The following is a 14,787-nucleotide window of genomic DNA, read 5'->3' on the forward strand; positions in this document are numbered from 1 at the left end:
ATACTAATACACTAACTAACAAATGCTATTATAAATTGTCCAAAGTTCTCTTGCAAAAATAAGAGCTTGTCTATGAGAGAAACAATCTATATGTCTGTGGTCTAGGATCTGATGGCCCTTAGGCTTTGCATTTACTCATTTGTTATTTGTCAGTATGTACCATAAGTAGCAGAAGTCTAAACTGAATATATAATTTATAAGCAAGTTATTTTCCACAGCTGTCCTCTATAAAACATTACACCTAGACAAAGGAGGTGTCCTTGAAATCAACGATATAAATCTGCAAACTAAATTTTACTCACTGTCCATGAAATCAAATGGTGTGATCAAATATGATTTTTCATAAAGATTTTAGTAGGATAATTCCTACAAAACCATGACCTCCTTAGCACAATTCATTGAATGTAGATTTAACAGTTCTTCCTTTACCATTAAACAAGAGTCAGGAACTAGAATCATGAGAATAGCTTAAAAAAAAAAATATGCATACTGCAATAATGCCACTTAGGCTCAATCTGAGCACCAGAGCTCCTCACAGAACAATGCAGAACTTTTTTCAACATCTCACCCTCAGCCTAGGAAAACACATACATTTTGGAGGGAAAAAACCCAAGTCACAAACCTTTCATCATTCTCTTTCACCACTCTGTTCTCCTCTGCATCAGGAAAACTATCTTGGCCAGCTACAACAGTGTTACTGCTGGAGGTGGTTCCTGTAAATGAGATGTGAATAAGAGCACCAGTTAGATGCAGCAAACAGCACCTGCAAAGCAATAAAAGCCTATAACTCACAGGGGATTTAGCAGCTACAGTCCAAGTGACCATCCTGCAAGTCACTTGCACACATGAATGAATGAACACTGTTACTCCTACAGACAGGACCTGCTTCCATGGCTGGATGGTGTTAAGTTCACATGCTCTGAGAAGTAGATGAACAGAATGATGGTCTTCTACTCCTTACATTAAGCTCATGCTCAAGACATAATCTATTATTTTTCAAGGATCAGGCAAAACATTTACAAGGTTAAATGTGGGGTTGATTCTTAAGTATATTTGACTACTGCAGCTTGGAAAAGGCCTTTCAAAACAGAACTGCCACACCCTTAAGGCTCTCAGTTTTCAGGAAACTCTGCTTGATACATCTGCTGTGCTCACTGCTTTGGTGACAATTTCTTGTTCTGAGTAAAACAGCTACTAGAGAGTGGAGTTTTCTGAAAAGTGACAGAATTCTGAACAGCCTCAAGTATTAGTAATATGCTATTAAAATAGTTAAGATAATTAAGCATATGTTAACAAAGCATATACATCATTAGGAATGAAAAAGAACTGTAATTTAGACATGCAACAAGGCCCTGATACTTGTACTTTATGTACACAAGTCTGAAGGGATGCAAAAGTAGGAGATTGTTTTTTGCAAAGAGATGAAGACTCAAAAGAGGGAGAGCATAAAGGAAACACATTCAGGTCATACCAGAAGCTGCAGCTGAGGCTTTGTTACTGGCAGCAAAACGGTAAAATGGAGGATTATCACAATGTTGGACGATGGGGTTCACTGGGTCGGTTTGCTGCAGCTCAAAAAGGAGTTCTTCCATTGTCTGAATAGTGTTATTGCGACACAGATATATTGCAACCTTCTTTATCTGTTGAACAAAGTAACTGTTGTTAAACTCTGACCAAAGTGAATTTCCAAAGGAATCAATGAGTGTTACACTACCACTAAAATTATCTCGAATGCAAGTGTTGTTCCTGTTCATACAGAAATAAAACTTCTCACTTTGACATCAAGATCATTTCCCCAGCAGACTGACTCTATGATTTAATTACTTCAAAGTTTTTGCTTACCATTCACAATGAATTGTTTATGTATATAACTATGTAACATGCACATCTACAAAACTGTGGCTGTGGCCACAAAGAGTAAGCCAGGCTTTGAATTGCTACTCACATCTGTAAGCAAAGTAATAGCTAATGGAAGTAAGGCAGAGCAATTATGTATACAAACTTCATGTATCCTGATTTGAAAAAATCTGAGAGTATCATTTATAGACACTCTGGAAATTTCTACAAATCTTTTAATGAGATCTCAAACCTGCACTGCAGCAACGAGGACCCTTGAGATACTGAGACCAAATTCAGCTGTATTCTGGAGGCAAAAAACCCTGATCACTATTAAACGCAGAGACTCCCTCCAGTTCAAAACCACTTGATTCATAAACTGGTGGAGCTGGGAGACCATATGGGGAATATCTCTCTGTGCTTGCCTGCTTTTTTAAAGATGTCCCTAAACAAGTTCATAAAGGGGAGCTAATATATTAGACTGAACAGCCTTTTGACCTCACCAAGTATTGCTGCTCTTATACTCTTAAATACTTCCATTAAAATAACTTCCTTACTGCTTCTCTTTCCTTTTATTTTTCTTTTCTTTAGAGAAAATGCACATATGCAAAGTCTCTTTTACTCTACTGCGCTAAAAATTTCCCAGGGACTTTCCAGAGACAAATCCATCTCCTTCCTGAGGCTCATTTTTGGTTGGGCTCACAGTGCCATTTTCAGTTTCTCTCACCACTGCAGGGGTCAGATTCCCAACATGAGTTTTTGCTGAAGAGGTTTCTGAACTGTAAATACTCTAAGAAATCTTTCACTACATAAAGTGAAAGAATGGACAGCTCAGCAATTTGTACTGGGGCACTGGGAAAAAATGCTTAAAGGAAACATAAGAGACAAAGCAATTAATTTAGATGATAAAAAATATTTTAAAAATGTGAGTCAGGCATGCTTTTGGCTTGGACCCACACAGGGAGAACAGATGGCCAAGGCACAAAGCAGCTGGTGACTGCCTCGGGGCACAGGGGGCTCCTAAAGGAGATGGGTAAACTGGCAATTTTGCAGCTCTGTGCTCTTTTAAGCCCAGGTGACCTGGAACACTGCTGATAAACTGTCCAAATGATCTTTATTTGCTAACGTGTATCTGTTATCTGCATAATAATGGAAGACACATGTTTATGGTATCAGCAGTCTTGTGTAGTTAGCAGAGTTAGGTAGGATTTCTTATCTCTAAACTCCAGGGCATTAGCAAAACACTGAGCAGATGCATGTGATAAGAGCAGTGTATTTCCCTACTCCAGACAAAGCTATCAGCAAAGGAGTGACTCATAAGCACAGTCAGGCTTCCTACAGAAGCTAAAAACTTTTTCAGATTTTGCAAAATCTGAGAATCAGACTCTTAACTCAACATTACAGAACACAGACTAACTGGGTGGTAAAACACAGGGGAGCCTTGTCAGCTGCTGCTGCCACCAGCCACGAGAAGCCTGGGTGGGAGACCAGAAAAGTGCCACAGGCAAAATAGGAGAAGCTGAGCAGATGAAGCTGGAGGTGTCAGAACAGACTGCTCTCTTTGTGAAGTAAGAGGACTGTGCTGTCCTGGAGGAGGACAGGAAAGCCAAGGCTTTGAGGCAAAAAAAAAAAAAAAGAATTTAATAAAGAAGTTTTAATAAAGCACTGAATGGAGGGGGTTTGAGGAAAAGCTGCTCAGAGCTGTGGCATGGCAACAGTTATGGAAAAAGGAGGTGCTGAAAGCTTTGGCTTGGCAAGTATCTGGATGGAGGATAAGGTGTTCGAGGGGCTCCTGGGCAAGAGGTGAGAGGGTTATCAGGTTATCAGGCTTTTCCAGTCAGGCTACATTTGGAGTCAGCACAGGACTACTACTCCTTCCTCTCAGAAAACTGCCCCTGTCCCTTTTGTAAGCTGTCAGAAATGAGGGCAAAACAGCCCTCAATTTCTGCCTTATCTCTAGCAGGCGATTTCCACTTGCTCTCTGCCAACATAGATGGAGACCACCTTAATCCCAAATCTGTCATAGACTGTAGGATGAGGCAGGTTGGAAAGAAGCTGGGAAGTCCCTCATCTAACCTCCTGCTTAAAGCATGGTCAACACTGAATGGAAAGCCTCTGTAACAAATGAGGGAAAGATTTCATTTCAGATCAACCCCTTTGCTTTCCTCTCATATAAACATTAAGCTTTTTCTTACACCAATTCCACTTTCAAATTTTTCTGCTTTTGACTAGCTAGGCATGTATATACATTGATTTGAGAATATAGAGCAGGAAACCCTACAAATGAAAGGAAACAAACATGATGTCTATGATACAACAACAACATTTTGAGGATTTTTACAGGCTTCTTTATTTTCTTTATTCTAGTATGCATAGCAGTAACTATAAACACTTTGGGCAAACTGTTATTTCAGCATCTGTAAATGAAGTGTGTTTATGAGGCTTTTTAGATAAATTTCAGTTTTATTTCAGGGAAATAAATGGAAAGAGGCTAACTATTAAAAAAACCATATTGTAATTTGGCTGGAAAATTCACTAAATTTAGATTCTGTTTCACTCAGCAACTGAGCAATAAGGAACATGGGAATGGAAGTAGCCTGTTTTTCTCAGACAGCACTGATTTTATTTTAACTTGAATAATAACAATATCCAGCACAGTTTGAGTTGCACATTGCAGCAACTGTTAGATAATTTATGACAGTCATGTAGAGGCAGAAGCTGATATAGTAAGCTTAAAAAGGTTAACTATCTTTCGTCTTTTGAGATGTCCCATGGAAAGCTCTAGTCTGCTAAAGAAAAGGATGTAGCATTTTCTGGCAATTTAAGGCCAGTCTCTGTTACTGTCCCCATTCACAGACATGCAAGGTTTCTCTTTGCTTGAGAGAAACCCACCTCTCACTTGCAATGGGGTGTGCTCTGCTGCTGCAGGCCAAGATTTGAACTACACCATTTCTTTTTTTTTTTGAATTTCAGTTTCCTGGCACTTTTATCCCTGCTATTTAATTTTGTACAGTGTGTTGGGGAGTATGTTGGCATTTCTTGGTTTTGATACTGAAATTAATTTTCTGCAGGTAATAGCCATTTCGTTCACTACAACCTCTGTAATTAGCAGTAAATAAAATAAAGTGCAAAGACTTACATAGGGTAAAAGGATGGTATCACTGCTAACACCACACAAACTAATGAGGAACTGCAGAGTTATCCTAAGGTTGTTACTCCATTTTTCATTGTTGGCCAAAGCATTCCAGACATTTTCCATCTCTGGTCCAGGAATTTCATCTCCATACTGCAAAGAATCATAGGCATACATTCCTTGAAATATGCAGACTTTCAAACCAAAGCGTGTTCTTTTAGAACATTTTCTCACGCAAAAAAACCCCCAGTGAAATGCTGTAAAAATTTACAAAACAGTATTTTAAATAGCTACCTGACAGATTTCAGAGCATTAAGTATATTTAAAACTATTTAGGTTCTGATCCACAGAAGGACTTAAATCATAAGAGAACATAAATTCTTGAGGACTATAAATTTAGAAAGTATTCCTAAAATTAAGTGAGTTTTATTTGATTGGTGCAGACTGTTCCAGTGTAAAATTTCTGGTACTGGAGGGAAAAACCAAAAATTTTACAGGTTAGTTTCTTTGTTTGATTTGTTTTTTTTTTTTTTTACCTTGGCTGTCATATACATGAGATTATTAAGAACCAGGGAGGTGGCCTCAGGCGAGCCCCAGCCATTGCCTTTTAGTCCACTTGTGACTGCTATTTCCCCCTCCTTGTCCTTCAGTTCATCTTCTGGAGTGGTAGGGCTCGAGCCAGGGAGGAGCAGTCTGTTGTCCACCAGTTCAATATTATGAAGCCATGGGAGCAGATAGGTAAGCATGATCTGTCTTCCATTTGGATGTGTTGTTGGAAATCGCTGGCTTACCTCTAAAACAGTAAGAGTTGAAAAGGACAGCATATTAATTTATGATCTAAACCCTAAATACACTGTTTAAATCATGTTTCTGACATTTCTTAAACTACCTGATGGTTTTTACTTTGCACACTACAAGCATAAAAAACATATTCTTGAATTTCCTGAAGAGAAACATGGAATTACTTCCATAATAGCAAGCAATTGGTCATATCTTCTGTCTAAAATAACTAACTCAGTCTGGGCTTAGAAACAGAAAGTCAACCCTTGTTACTGTGTCATGATGGATATTAAGTAAGGTGGATGTCAGTAAAGAGGAAAAAGGATCATTCAGTTACTGGTGGTTACTCTAGAATTCCAAGAGCTTCTGGAGAATATACAGAACTGTTCTGCAGATTACAAATGCCTCACTGGACTCCAGGTTTCTAAGCTATACTTTAAATACTAAGGCACTTATTATACTGAGTTTACAAAAAAAAATCTTGCATATATTGGGATCCTACTTCCTGTGGAAATGTCTATGAAATTCATAGCTGGCTGTCAGTTCAGGAATGCTTGCATACAGCACTTTATATAGTTTATAAAAAAAAAATCCCTGGCACTGTAAGGCAAAGGGATTTGGAAAATCTGGGATAAGAAACACAGCTTCCTGCCAAAGTGAACCACATTATCTCTCTGTACCAGAACTCTTCTGTAAAATCAGTACAGCAAACATTTCCCTTTTTAACTCACTCCCTGGTTTTTAAAAATTGTGAAGATACACACTGTTCTCTCCTCCTTATGATTCTAGATGTATAGAAAGGATGTCTCACTTGGACTGTAATATCTGGTATATCTGAGATTTTTTAAAATGACACAGTCATTACAGCAACGTGAGTAACAGAGATAATGAACAGCATTTGCTGAATGACAAATGAGCCATCAGAATTTCCCTACACCAGTTATTTATAACTCATGGTATCTTGGGCACTGAGAAATGTAAGGGTGATGTATTGTTCCTTTACCCTCCCCCCAGCCCCTACAGACTGAGTAAAAACAACATAAAGGGATTTTAAGAGCCAGTAAAAATTCCCACGATTACAGACATTTGCATTCTGCTATTTAAAAACTAGAGCAACACATAAGATTGATTAAACCAGATAGATGTGTCTAAAAACATCATTGTTCCCAGGAATGGCCTCAATTCTGATTGGTGCTCCTGCGTTAACATTGTTTTCAGTAATTTTGAAAAAAAATATATTTCTGGTAAAATTGAAAAAAAGTGCTGAGACATGCAGATGTGGCAAATAACAAAAGGTAGAGATCACTCAGAGTAATTTGAATCATTGGTAGAACTGGACACAGGCAATCAATCTGACCAAAGTTAAAGTCATGTTTATATAAAATGAAGAAATACATCCTCACAGTGATGATCTTTGTAAATCCACGTGTAAGAAGAATCACATGAGAACCCATCATAGTAGAGTTTGCCAATGTAGTTTTAACTCACTCAGGACACTTGTAAATTCAAAGTTACCCCAAGGTCACACAAATGGCACAGAGTCCCCAAAGAGGGTTTCCGTACTTTGTGTGAATACCTCTAGGAAATATATATTGGATTCCTAAATCTGATTTGACCTGAACCAGAATAAAAACAGGTCAAGCTAAATTTATAAACGGAACTGTGGTTCAAAATGGTAGCAGTCTAACATTTGTAAAAAATGTAAAGGGGATAATAAGTCAAACAAATACAGGTACCTGAAAAAAGTGGAAGGGTAAGTTCAGGATACATCCTTGCTAGTTCATACGAAAGAAGGGCAAGTGAGACACTATAAAGAGGTGGCAATGGACCATGTGTCCCATACAAGATACTGCCTGGTCTTTGCTCAGCTACCTTTTTTGAATAAACAAAAAGCTTTGATTCAAGGATCTATAAAAGACAAAAGAAAAAAAAGAAGGAATGTGACAATAAGAATTTATTAAATCAGGAAATATCAGCATTTGAAGTTTAGCTATCAGAGAAAGCTCTGTATGTTTCAGAGTATATGCTCCAAATATGAAAGAACACGATAACATTCATTTTTACATAAATATTCTTGTAAGTTTTTATAGCCAAGACAAAACTGATTGTTTCTTTTCAAAACAAAACTAATGTACAAATAACAGTACTTCATAAGAAGTTCACCAAAAAGTCTCCAAGGGCAGGAGGAAAAAAATTAGCTGATACGTGCCTGCATAAGTTGCATGGAAATTTCATAAATCTCTCTGTTGGTGTCAGATGCCTTGAACAGCACCAAATTTAAAAGCGTCACGATATCAAAAGGATAGTTCCTAGAAGAATAAAGAGAACATTTTTGTGAATGCTGGTGAGGAATGCAGATTATATTCACTCTGATTTACTCTGTAATATGGTCTAAAGAGAATGTCATCTTTCTTTTTTCTCTTCGACCATCAGAATATGGGAAAGGGAGCTCTTATGAATACACACTGGATGATCAAAGGACCATCTGGTGAATGGGAAGAAAGAAAGGATTATTTATGATTACCCTGGACCAATGCTTAGGAATGCACTGAGTTACTCACAATGAGAAATGGAATACCTGTGTCTATGACTGTCGATTCATTTTAATTTACAGCATAAACTGTTTACAGGACAGCCTGACACCCATGAAAGAAAATGGGGAGCATGAAAATTTCCAGGGATAAAGAATTTCTTAAGCCAAGATGCAATTAAAATAGTCCCTTTGGACAAAGGACACCATCTCTGATATGAACATTCTAAGGTATTAGACAATTCTATGAAAAGTTTTTGCTTTCAAGGAGTAAACACTAAGAAATGCTTCACAAAGTCTGCTATCTATAAAGTCAACGTCAATTTTAAGGTTAAACATATCAAAGTATTAACTTAATGAGAACATTGTTAGAGGAGTAAATCCCACATCACAATATTTGGATTTGCACTAAATAGGTTACTGTTTTCTCCTGATGATTTGTAAATGCATTGATTGAATTGTGAACCATCAATTTATCACCCTAGATGTCAGCTACAGGGCTCCTGGATGGGCTGCAGGAAGCCCATTTGGACTTTTTAATATGGCAGATACATGTGTGGCATGGGACATTCTTGGTCATTCCATATACTGACTGCAAGCCAAGCTCTGTAACTGGCTCTTTCCCCTTCCACTGCTTAAAAAACAAATACAAAAAGAAAAGAAATGAAGAGAAGTGGCTTTGTAGAAAGTTGGATGAACACCATCAACTGCTGCTCATTTTACAGGCAGTTTAAGCAGTGGTTTCCTGATACATTTTGATAGATGATAGAGGAAAAACTATTAACAGCTTTTAAATATTAATAAAAATTCCCAGCTTGCTAGAAAGAGGACTTTCCATTCAAAATAAATCACAAAGATCATACTCTCAATTTTTACTGTAAGAATGGAAAAGAATAATTTTTAGATCACAGCGGCACAGGTAACACAATTTGAGGAAAAAAGACTTACTGAAACTGCAATGTTTCTGTGTTCATTAAAATAAAAACCCTGTTAACATCACTGAATTTGCAAACACCAAATTCCATTAATATTTCTAAAATCCTCCATTTAATGCAGCCTCTAGTCTAGTTGTTCCTGCAAGAACAAAACAGTTTTGCAGGAAAATGATGAAATTTGTGACTTATTTTGATTTTCCAAATCCCAATTATTTCTCTACTGAGTATTTCTCTATGCTGATCAGACATCTTGCCAAATTATGTTTTTGAAGAGTAAATTTTCACATTTATTTTAATAAAATGCAACTTGTTGAATTATCTAATTTCTCTATAAATTTTGTCTTTGAAAATGAAAAAAAGGGATAGAGTTTTATGAAGGCCTGATACAAAAGCAATATTTGTACTAATTTCCTCATGTAGCTTTGTGCTTGCTCAGCATTAGCAGTAATGATGATACCAGTTCACAGGAAAGGAACTAAATAAATCAAATGAAAGCCAGTTTAGAAAAAGAACATGACTTTCAAGATAATGACAAGTCAAAATAATGACTTTCAAGCTACTGACATTGAAAACATTTTTCCTTTTATAAATTAAATTTAAAACCACGCCAAATCTCTTGAAACAGATTTATGACCTACATTTAAATAAAACTGTTGTAGTTTTGTTTGTATCTTTCTGAGCAAAATAGCATCAAAATTCCCCAGATTTCAAATGCACCTATAGTAAGAACATCTTCTACCAAGCACATCCCTTTGTTTTCGGAGTCATGAAAATCAAGCGATACAGTCCCAAAAACTGTTTGAGAATATATGTGTGTAACCAACAGCTCCTAACCAACAGCTCCTAACAACACAGTGAGCAGAACCTCCAGTTTTCTTTACATTTGAAAGTGTAGATTAATAAATCAATTAATACCTGCTTCCACACACAGTTGCAATGGCTTTGAAACACCCAGAGGCAAGCTGGTATGATCCTGTGTAACATCGATCTATTGCCCAGTTGAAGAGATTGATTTGATCAGGATTCAGCTCTAGCAACAGGACTACAACTTCACAGCCAAGCTGGTGAACCTGAACAAATGTCAAAACATGATTGGTGCGGTCAGACACGTTCATTCTCTAAAATTCTCAGAGTGACACAGGCAAAACAGGGCAAAAATGGAAAATTCAAGTATGGAAGTAGAAATCAGAACATTTGTAATTGATTTATTTTAGGGACAGCAGAGTTGGAATGTGACTCAGGTTTCAATACTCATCACTTGAAAAAATGGTATGTACAAAGACTACATGAATGAAATAAATTTTCCAAAATTGGGCACAACGATAAAAAAAAAAGCAGAATTTTTGGAAAATCTAAGATACTTGGTAAGTGTTCTTGGGCAACCTCCTTTTATATCAATTAACTGACTTGTTAACTATTTCCTACTTCATGTGATTTTCACGGAGCAACAAACTTTCACGTTTATTCTTCTTTGGACTAACACAGAAGCAAGGCAGACAAAGAAAAATACCTTTTACAAGCCTGAAAACGTGTATGTTTAATTCAACTACATCAATCAATCTAACAACTCTCCCTACAGACTGTGAATCCCTTAATGCTGGTACCACCACTGCTACAAACACATCACAACTAAGGCTTGGACTTCTTATTCTTTCAGTACAGGGTAGTGCTGGCACAGCAAACACCAATGCCTATTAATATTCAGTCACTAAGTGTAGGTGACTGCTTGTAGAGACTGCCTATAACTTGCATTTATCTTTATGGCTCGGTCCCTAGCAACATTCCAAAATCCCATGTAATTTCTGAAGGACTTTCTCTGCAGCTATTCATCCTTTCTATAAATTGCTCAACCTTTTTTTTTCCTAATCAATTACCATTCCCACAGCCTCTATCCTCTAGCTGCATCACATGTATTTATTTACATTCTGCTATTTGCCTTTCCTTAGCAGAGTTATGTGGGCTGGTATGACAGTTTTAGGGAGAACAGCAGGACAAAGTGCAAGATACCAAAAGGGAAAGTGAGAGTTGTCTCACTCTCTCCACTTGATATAAATCACCAGTCTACTCCTCCTCAATCAGAGGCAGTTGAGTCAGCTACAAACACAGAACTATGACTATGTAGGTACAAAGTCAAGTCCATCTTCCCAGAAATGGAAAATGGCAAGATTAATCCATTTCATGTTCTTTAAGAAGAAAGAAAACACTTTACAAACTCTTTACTCACTCAGTACAGTGAGCGACTGCCCATCAGTGTGGCATTTTGGTCAGTACTTACACGTAAGTCTTGACAAGCCAGAATGTTATCCAGCCATTTGTAAAGATATCCATCGGGGGAAAGACCCACATTATCAAACACAGGTCCACAGCAGAGCACAGCCGACATGGCCTGGAAGCACATGGAACTTCAGTCACACAAACAGTGGCACAACAAACCTTTCAGAATGATTTCAGTCCAGGCTAACAGGACTGCCACTTGCTTTCTGCTTGGAGGGAACTATGATGAAATCGGTAACAGCTGACTGACTGGTAGAATTCAATAATTATTTTCCTACAGATTTTAGTGGATTCCAGATCATGCTCAATGCATTTTGAGAAGAGTACTATCTTCAAGATCTATTTTATCATTTTACCCAGTATTCACAAAATCAAGCTGCAAAAACAATTAAAATACACTCAGATGTTTCAATAGCATGTTACTACAAAAGTTAAAACTGTTTTACAGCAAGTGGTGCAGCTTATATAAGTACGTAAGCTATTGCTTTCCCAGCTTACTCATGCAGGGGAGTTGCAACTAGTTTTGCCACAGAAGTACATTATTGCTGAGCATGTCTCCAGGCAAGCGTGGGAGGCATTCCTGAGTTGTACATTGGTACAGATTCAGTATCCTGAGGTACTGCATCTGAACTACACCTAATTTCAGAGCCTAAGAGCTCCTTGCTGAATCTGCTAACCCATTAATGAACAGCTAAGTACAATTTCAAAATGCACTCTGGTTTTTAAAATAATTAGCCTTGAAAAGTGTCAACAAAGAAAAAAAATTAACTTCAGTGCTATATTCTATGATACCACTGTACATTTGCATATGAGCATACAAGTTTGCATCAAGTATGCAAATTCAAATTTCTTTGAAGTAAAAGGAAATAGACTCCACAACAACTTGTATTTTCACTGAAAAACTGCTGTTACTGCTTTGTATAGTGAAATTTTAGTACCTTTAATGCACAATACTGATATCTTGTAATCTGGTGATTTCTGTCACTGTAACGGTCCAGTGGTGTGAACATAATACTGAAAGGTCCTGCCCACTGACTGAATAAGATGAACAGGTGATGCCTCAAGCTCTGCTGAGGGAAGAGAAATCTCCTGTGGTGAACTAAGTGAACAGAAATAGAAATAGTTGTGATTTGTTAATATTAAATACACATTCATGTGGCACAATGATGACATGATTTTCAAATTTCTACAACAAGAGAGGGGATTTTATATGTTCAGCATAAACTTACTCCAAAGTATCTAAGCTCCTTAAAAAATCTAATCAAGTGAGTAAGGTGCATCTTATTTCTAAGAAACTTCAGTTTTAGATTAATGTATAGTTATATAAACATGTGCATCTGACTATAGAAAAAAAGCACTTAAGGATCTAATTATAAAATCAGCATTTTTCACTGCCTCCTGCACTCCTTTCATGGCAAATATTTACTTGGTTTTTCTGATTCTTTAAATCTGAGCCTAAACAATACATCTCACTCTAATGTGTCTCACTCTAATACAGTAATAGGTAGGGGCAATAAATAAAAGAAACTTTGTGGCTCTTTGTTTATGACAAATATGTGGTATATATTCTGAACAGCTGAATTACCTGAGCAAATGAAAAAAAGCCTCAGACCTCATCTTCCATTAATTACATTCAGGCCTTTAAAGCAGAGGCTTTTTCTTTTGTTTTTTGCTAATGTAATTATGTTATATTTCTGAAGTGATATTGCAATATATAAAAAGCATGAAATCAACTGCATAAATCTTTGTGATACAGTTGAGTCAGGTAACATGGGATAATGTCTCAACACCTTGGGCAAGGTTTTCACTGCATTTAATATTGCACATTGTCTGCACGTACTTGTATTTTTTAAGGTCTGTCTGAGAACCTGAAGAGTCTGGCAATCAAGTCAGATGGGAGAAAATAATAAGAAGAAAACTGGAGCCCCTGGAGGTCACAAACAATTTCTTTGCTAGGCTTTTAAAGAGGTGATTCTAAGACACAACTATTACAAGCTTCATCAAGCTTTATTGGTATTTTTATTTCAATCTTAGTAGACTTCTGAACATTTTCTTTTTCTACATTCCACTTTACATTCATTATATGAAAATTCAAAAGCAGGGAAAAAAGCACAGACAAAAAAAAAGAAACAAAAAAATTACTTTTCCAATACTTATATTAAATGCATAATTTAGCTCCATACCTGGAACACACTGTATCAAGTTGGCAATCATTGCACTGAAATGTGCTCTCATATCCTTAAGGATCTCAACTTCTTTATCATTTTCAGCCTCCAAAAGCATGCGAGTCAGATCAACATACTCTAAGAACAAGGCTCCAAGGGCTAGTGTATCTCTTTCTAAGGCTCCATTTGTACTAGCATAAAGGAAAATTGCACATTAATATAGAATAACAGAGTAGTTATGCTACAGTTTTCTGCAGAAATGCATGCAAATCTCTCCATATCTGATAGACGACACAATTCCTCAAAGAACATACTGACATAATCTCAGTGTGGCAAACACTGAAAATTGTTTCATGTAAAAATCCAGTATTTATGAAGAGTGATAGTCCTACCTGTCACTTATAACACCAGCATCAGCAAGGAGTTCAAAAATTCGCAATAGCTGCAGTCTTAGTAGATCTCGCCGTTCTCGACGTTTCTTGTTCTTGAAATTTAAAATAACAACCATGTTTATATGCATAGGTGTACACATTAAAAACTAGTAGCTTTAGAAATGCCAGTATCACAGTGAGATTTAAGAATTCCAGTTCAAGAATTTTCTTCACAAAGGAACCCAAGTACTTTTGGATATTGCACTATATCATTGCGCTTATACATCAACAAGGAACTGAATATGATAAATTTTTTGTCTTTGTAAATATTCTTGGAAAAAATATTAACAACTGCCTTAGTACTTATTGAAAATGTGGAAATTAAATAATGAAATACTGGACAAAAATAACTAATATTCAAGGTTCCTGTAGCAAAAACCCACGCTATCTTCAGGTAACAGGGATATTCATGTTAGTTTAATGTCATCTAATTTGGGTGCTGGAGGCATTTATAGTAGAGAATGTACATCCAGACCTAAGGAAGGTACCTTAGTGATTAGCCATTCCTGAACTTGGCAATGCTGCAGCACACCATCACTCACATTCAAGTGAGCTCCCTGCAGACACCACTCCGGCCCAAAACTGGGTGTGTTGACTGCAGGGGTTTTGCCCACAGTAATGAATCCCTCCCACAGAACAGGACTGCATGGTTGTTAACTGGCTCATTGTATCTCTCTGTCTTCTAGAAAGCTGTCCTTTCTGT

General features: G+C 37.0%; 1 protein-coding gene across 7 annotated transcripts in view; it reads right to left on the minus strand.

Annotated features, from left to right (window-relative positions):
* Window positions 1–14,787, minus strand: part of FRY (FRY microtubule binding protein) — a 224,315-nt gene that overhangs the window by 57,171 nt on the left and 152,357 nt on the right. For all 7 annotated transcript variants that reach the window (XM_058019112.1, XM_058019111.1, XM_058019115.1 and 4 more), the window contains 11 exons: window positions 14,046–14,137; window positions 13,672–13,844; window positions 12,427–12,587; window positions 11,490–11,600; window positions 10,130–10,284; window positions 7,959–8,058; window positions 7,486–7,657; window positions 5,506–5,762; window positions 4,976–5,122; window positions 1,472–1,640; window positions 623–713 (listed from right to left, as the gene is read on the minus strand). In XM_058019112.1, the coding sequence (XP_057875095.1) occupies window positions 623–713; window positions 1,472–1,640; window positions 4,976–5,122; window positions 5,506–5,762; window positions 7,486–7,657; window positions 7,959–8,058; window positions 10,130–10,284; window positions 11,490–11,600; window positions 12,427–12,587; window positions 13,672–13,844; window positions 14,046–14,137 (1,628 nt within the window). The remainder of the gene's footprint in view (window positions 1–622; window positions 714–1,471; window positions 1,641–4,975; window positions 5,123–5,505; window positions 5,763–7,485; window positions 7,658–7,958; window positions 8,059–10,129; window positions 10,285–11,489; window positions 11,601–12,426; window positions 12,588–13,671; window positions 13,845–14,045; window positions 14,138–14,787) is intronic.

Source organism: Melospiza georgiana, chromosome 2 (assembly GCF_028018845.1).
Source record: "Melospiza georgiana isolate bMelGeo1 chromosome 2, bMelGeo1.pri, whole genome shotgun sequence".
NCBI classification, from domain to species: domain Eukaryota; kingdom Metazoa; phylum Chordata; class Aves; order Passeriformes; family Passerellidae; genus Melospiza; species Melospiza georgiana.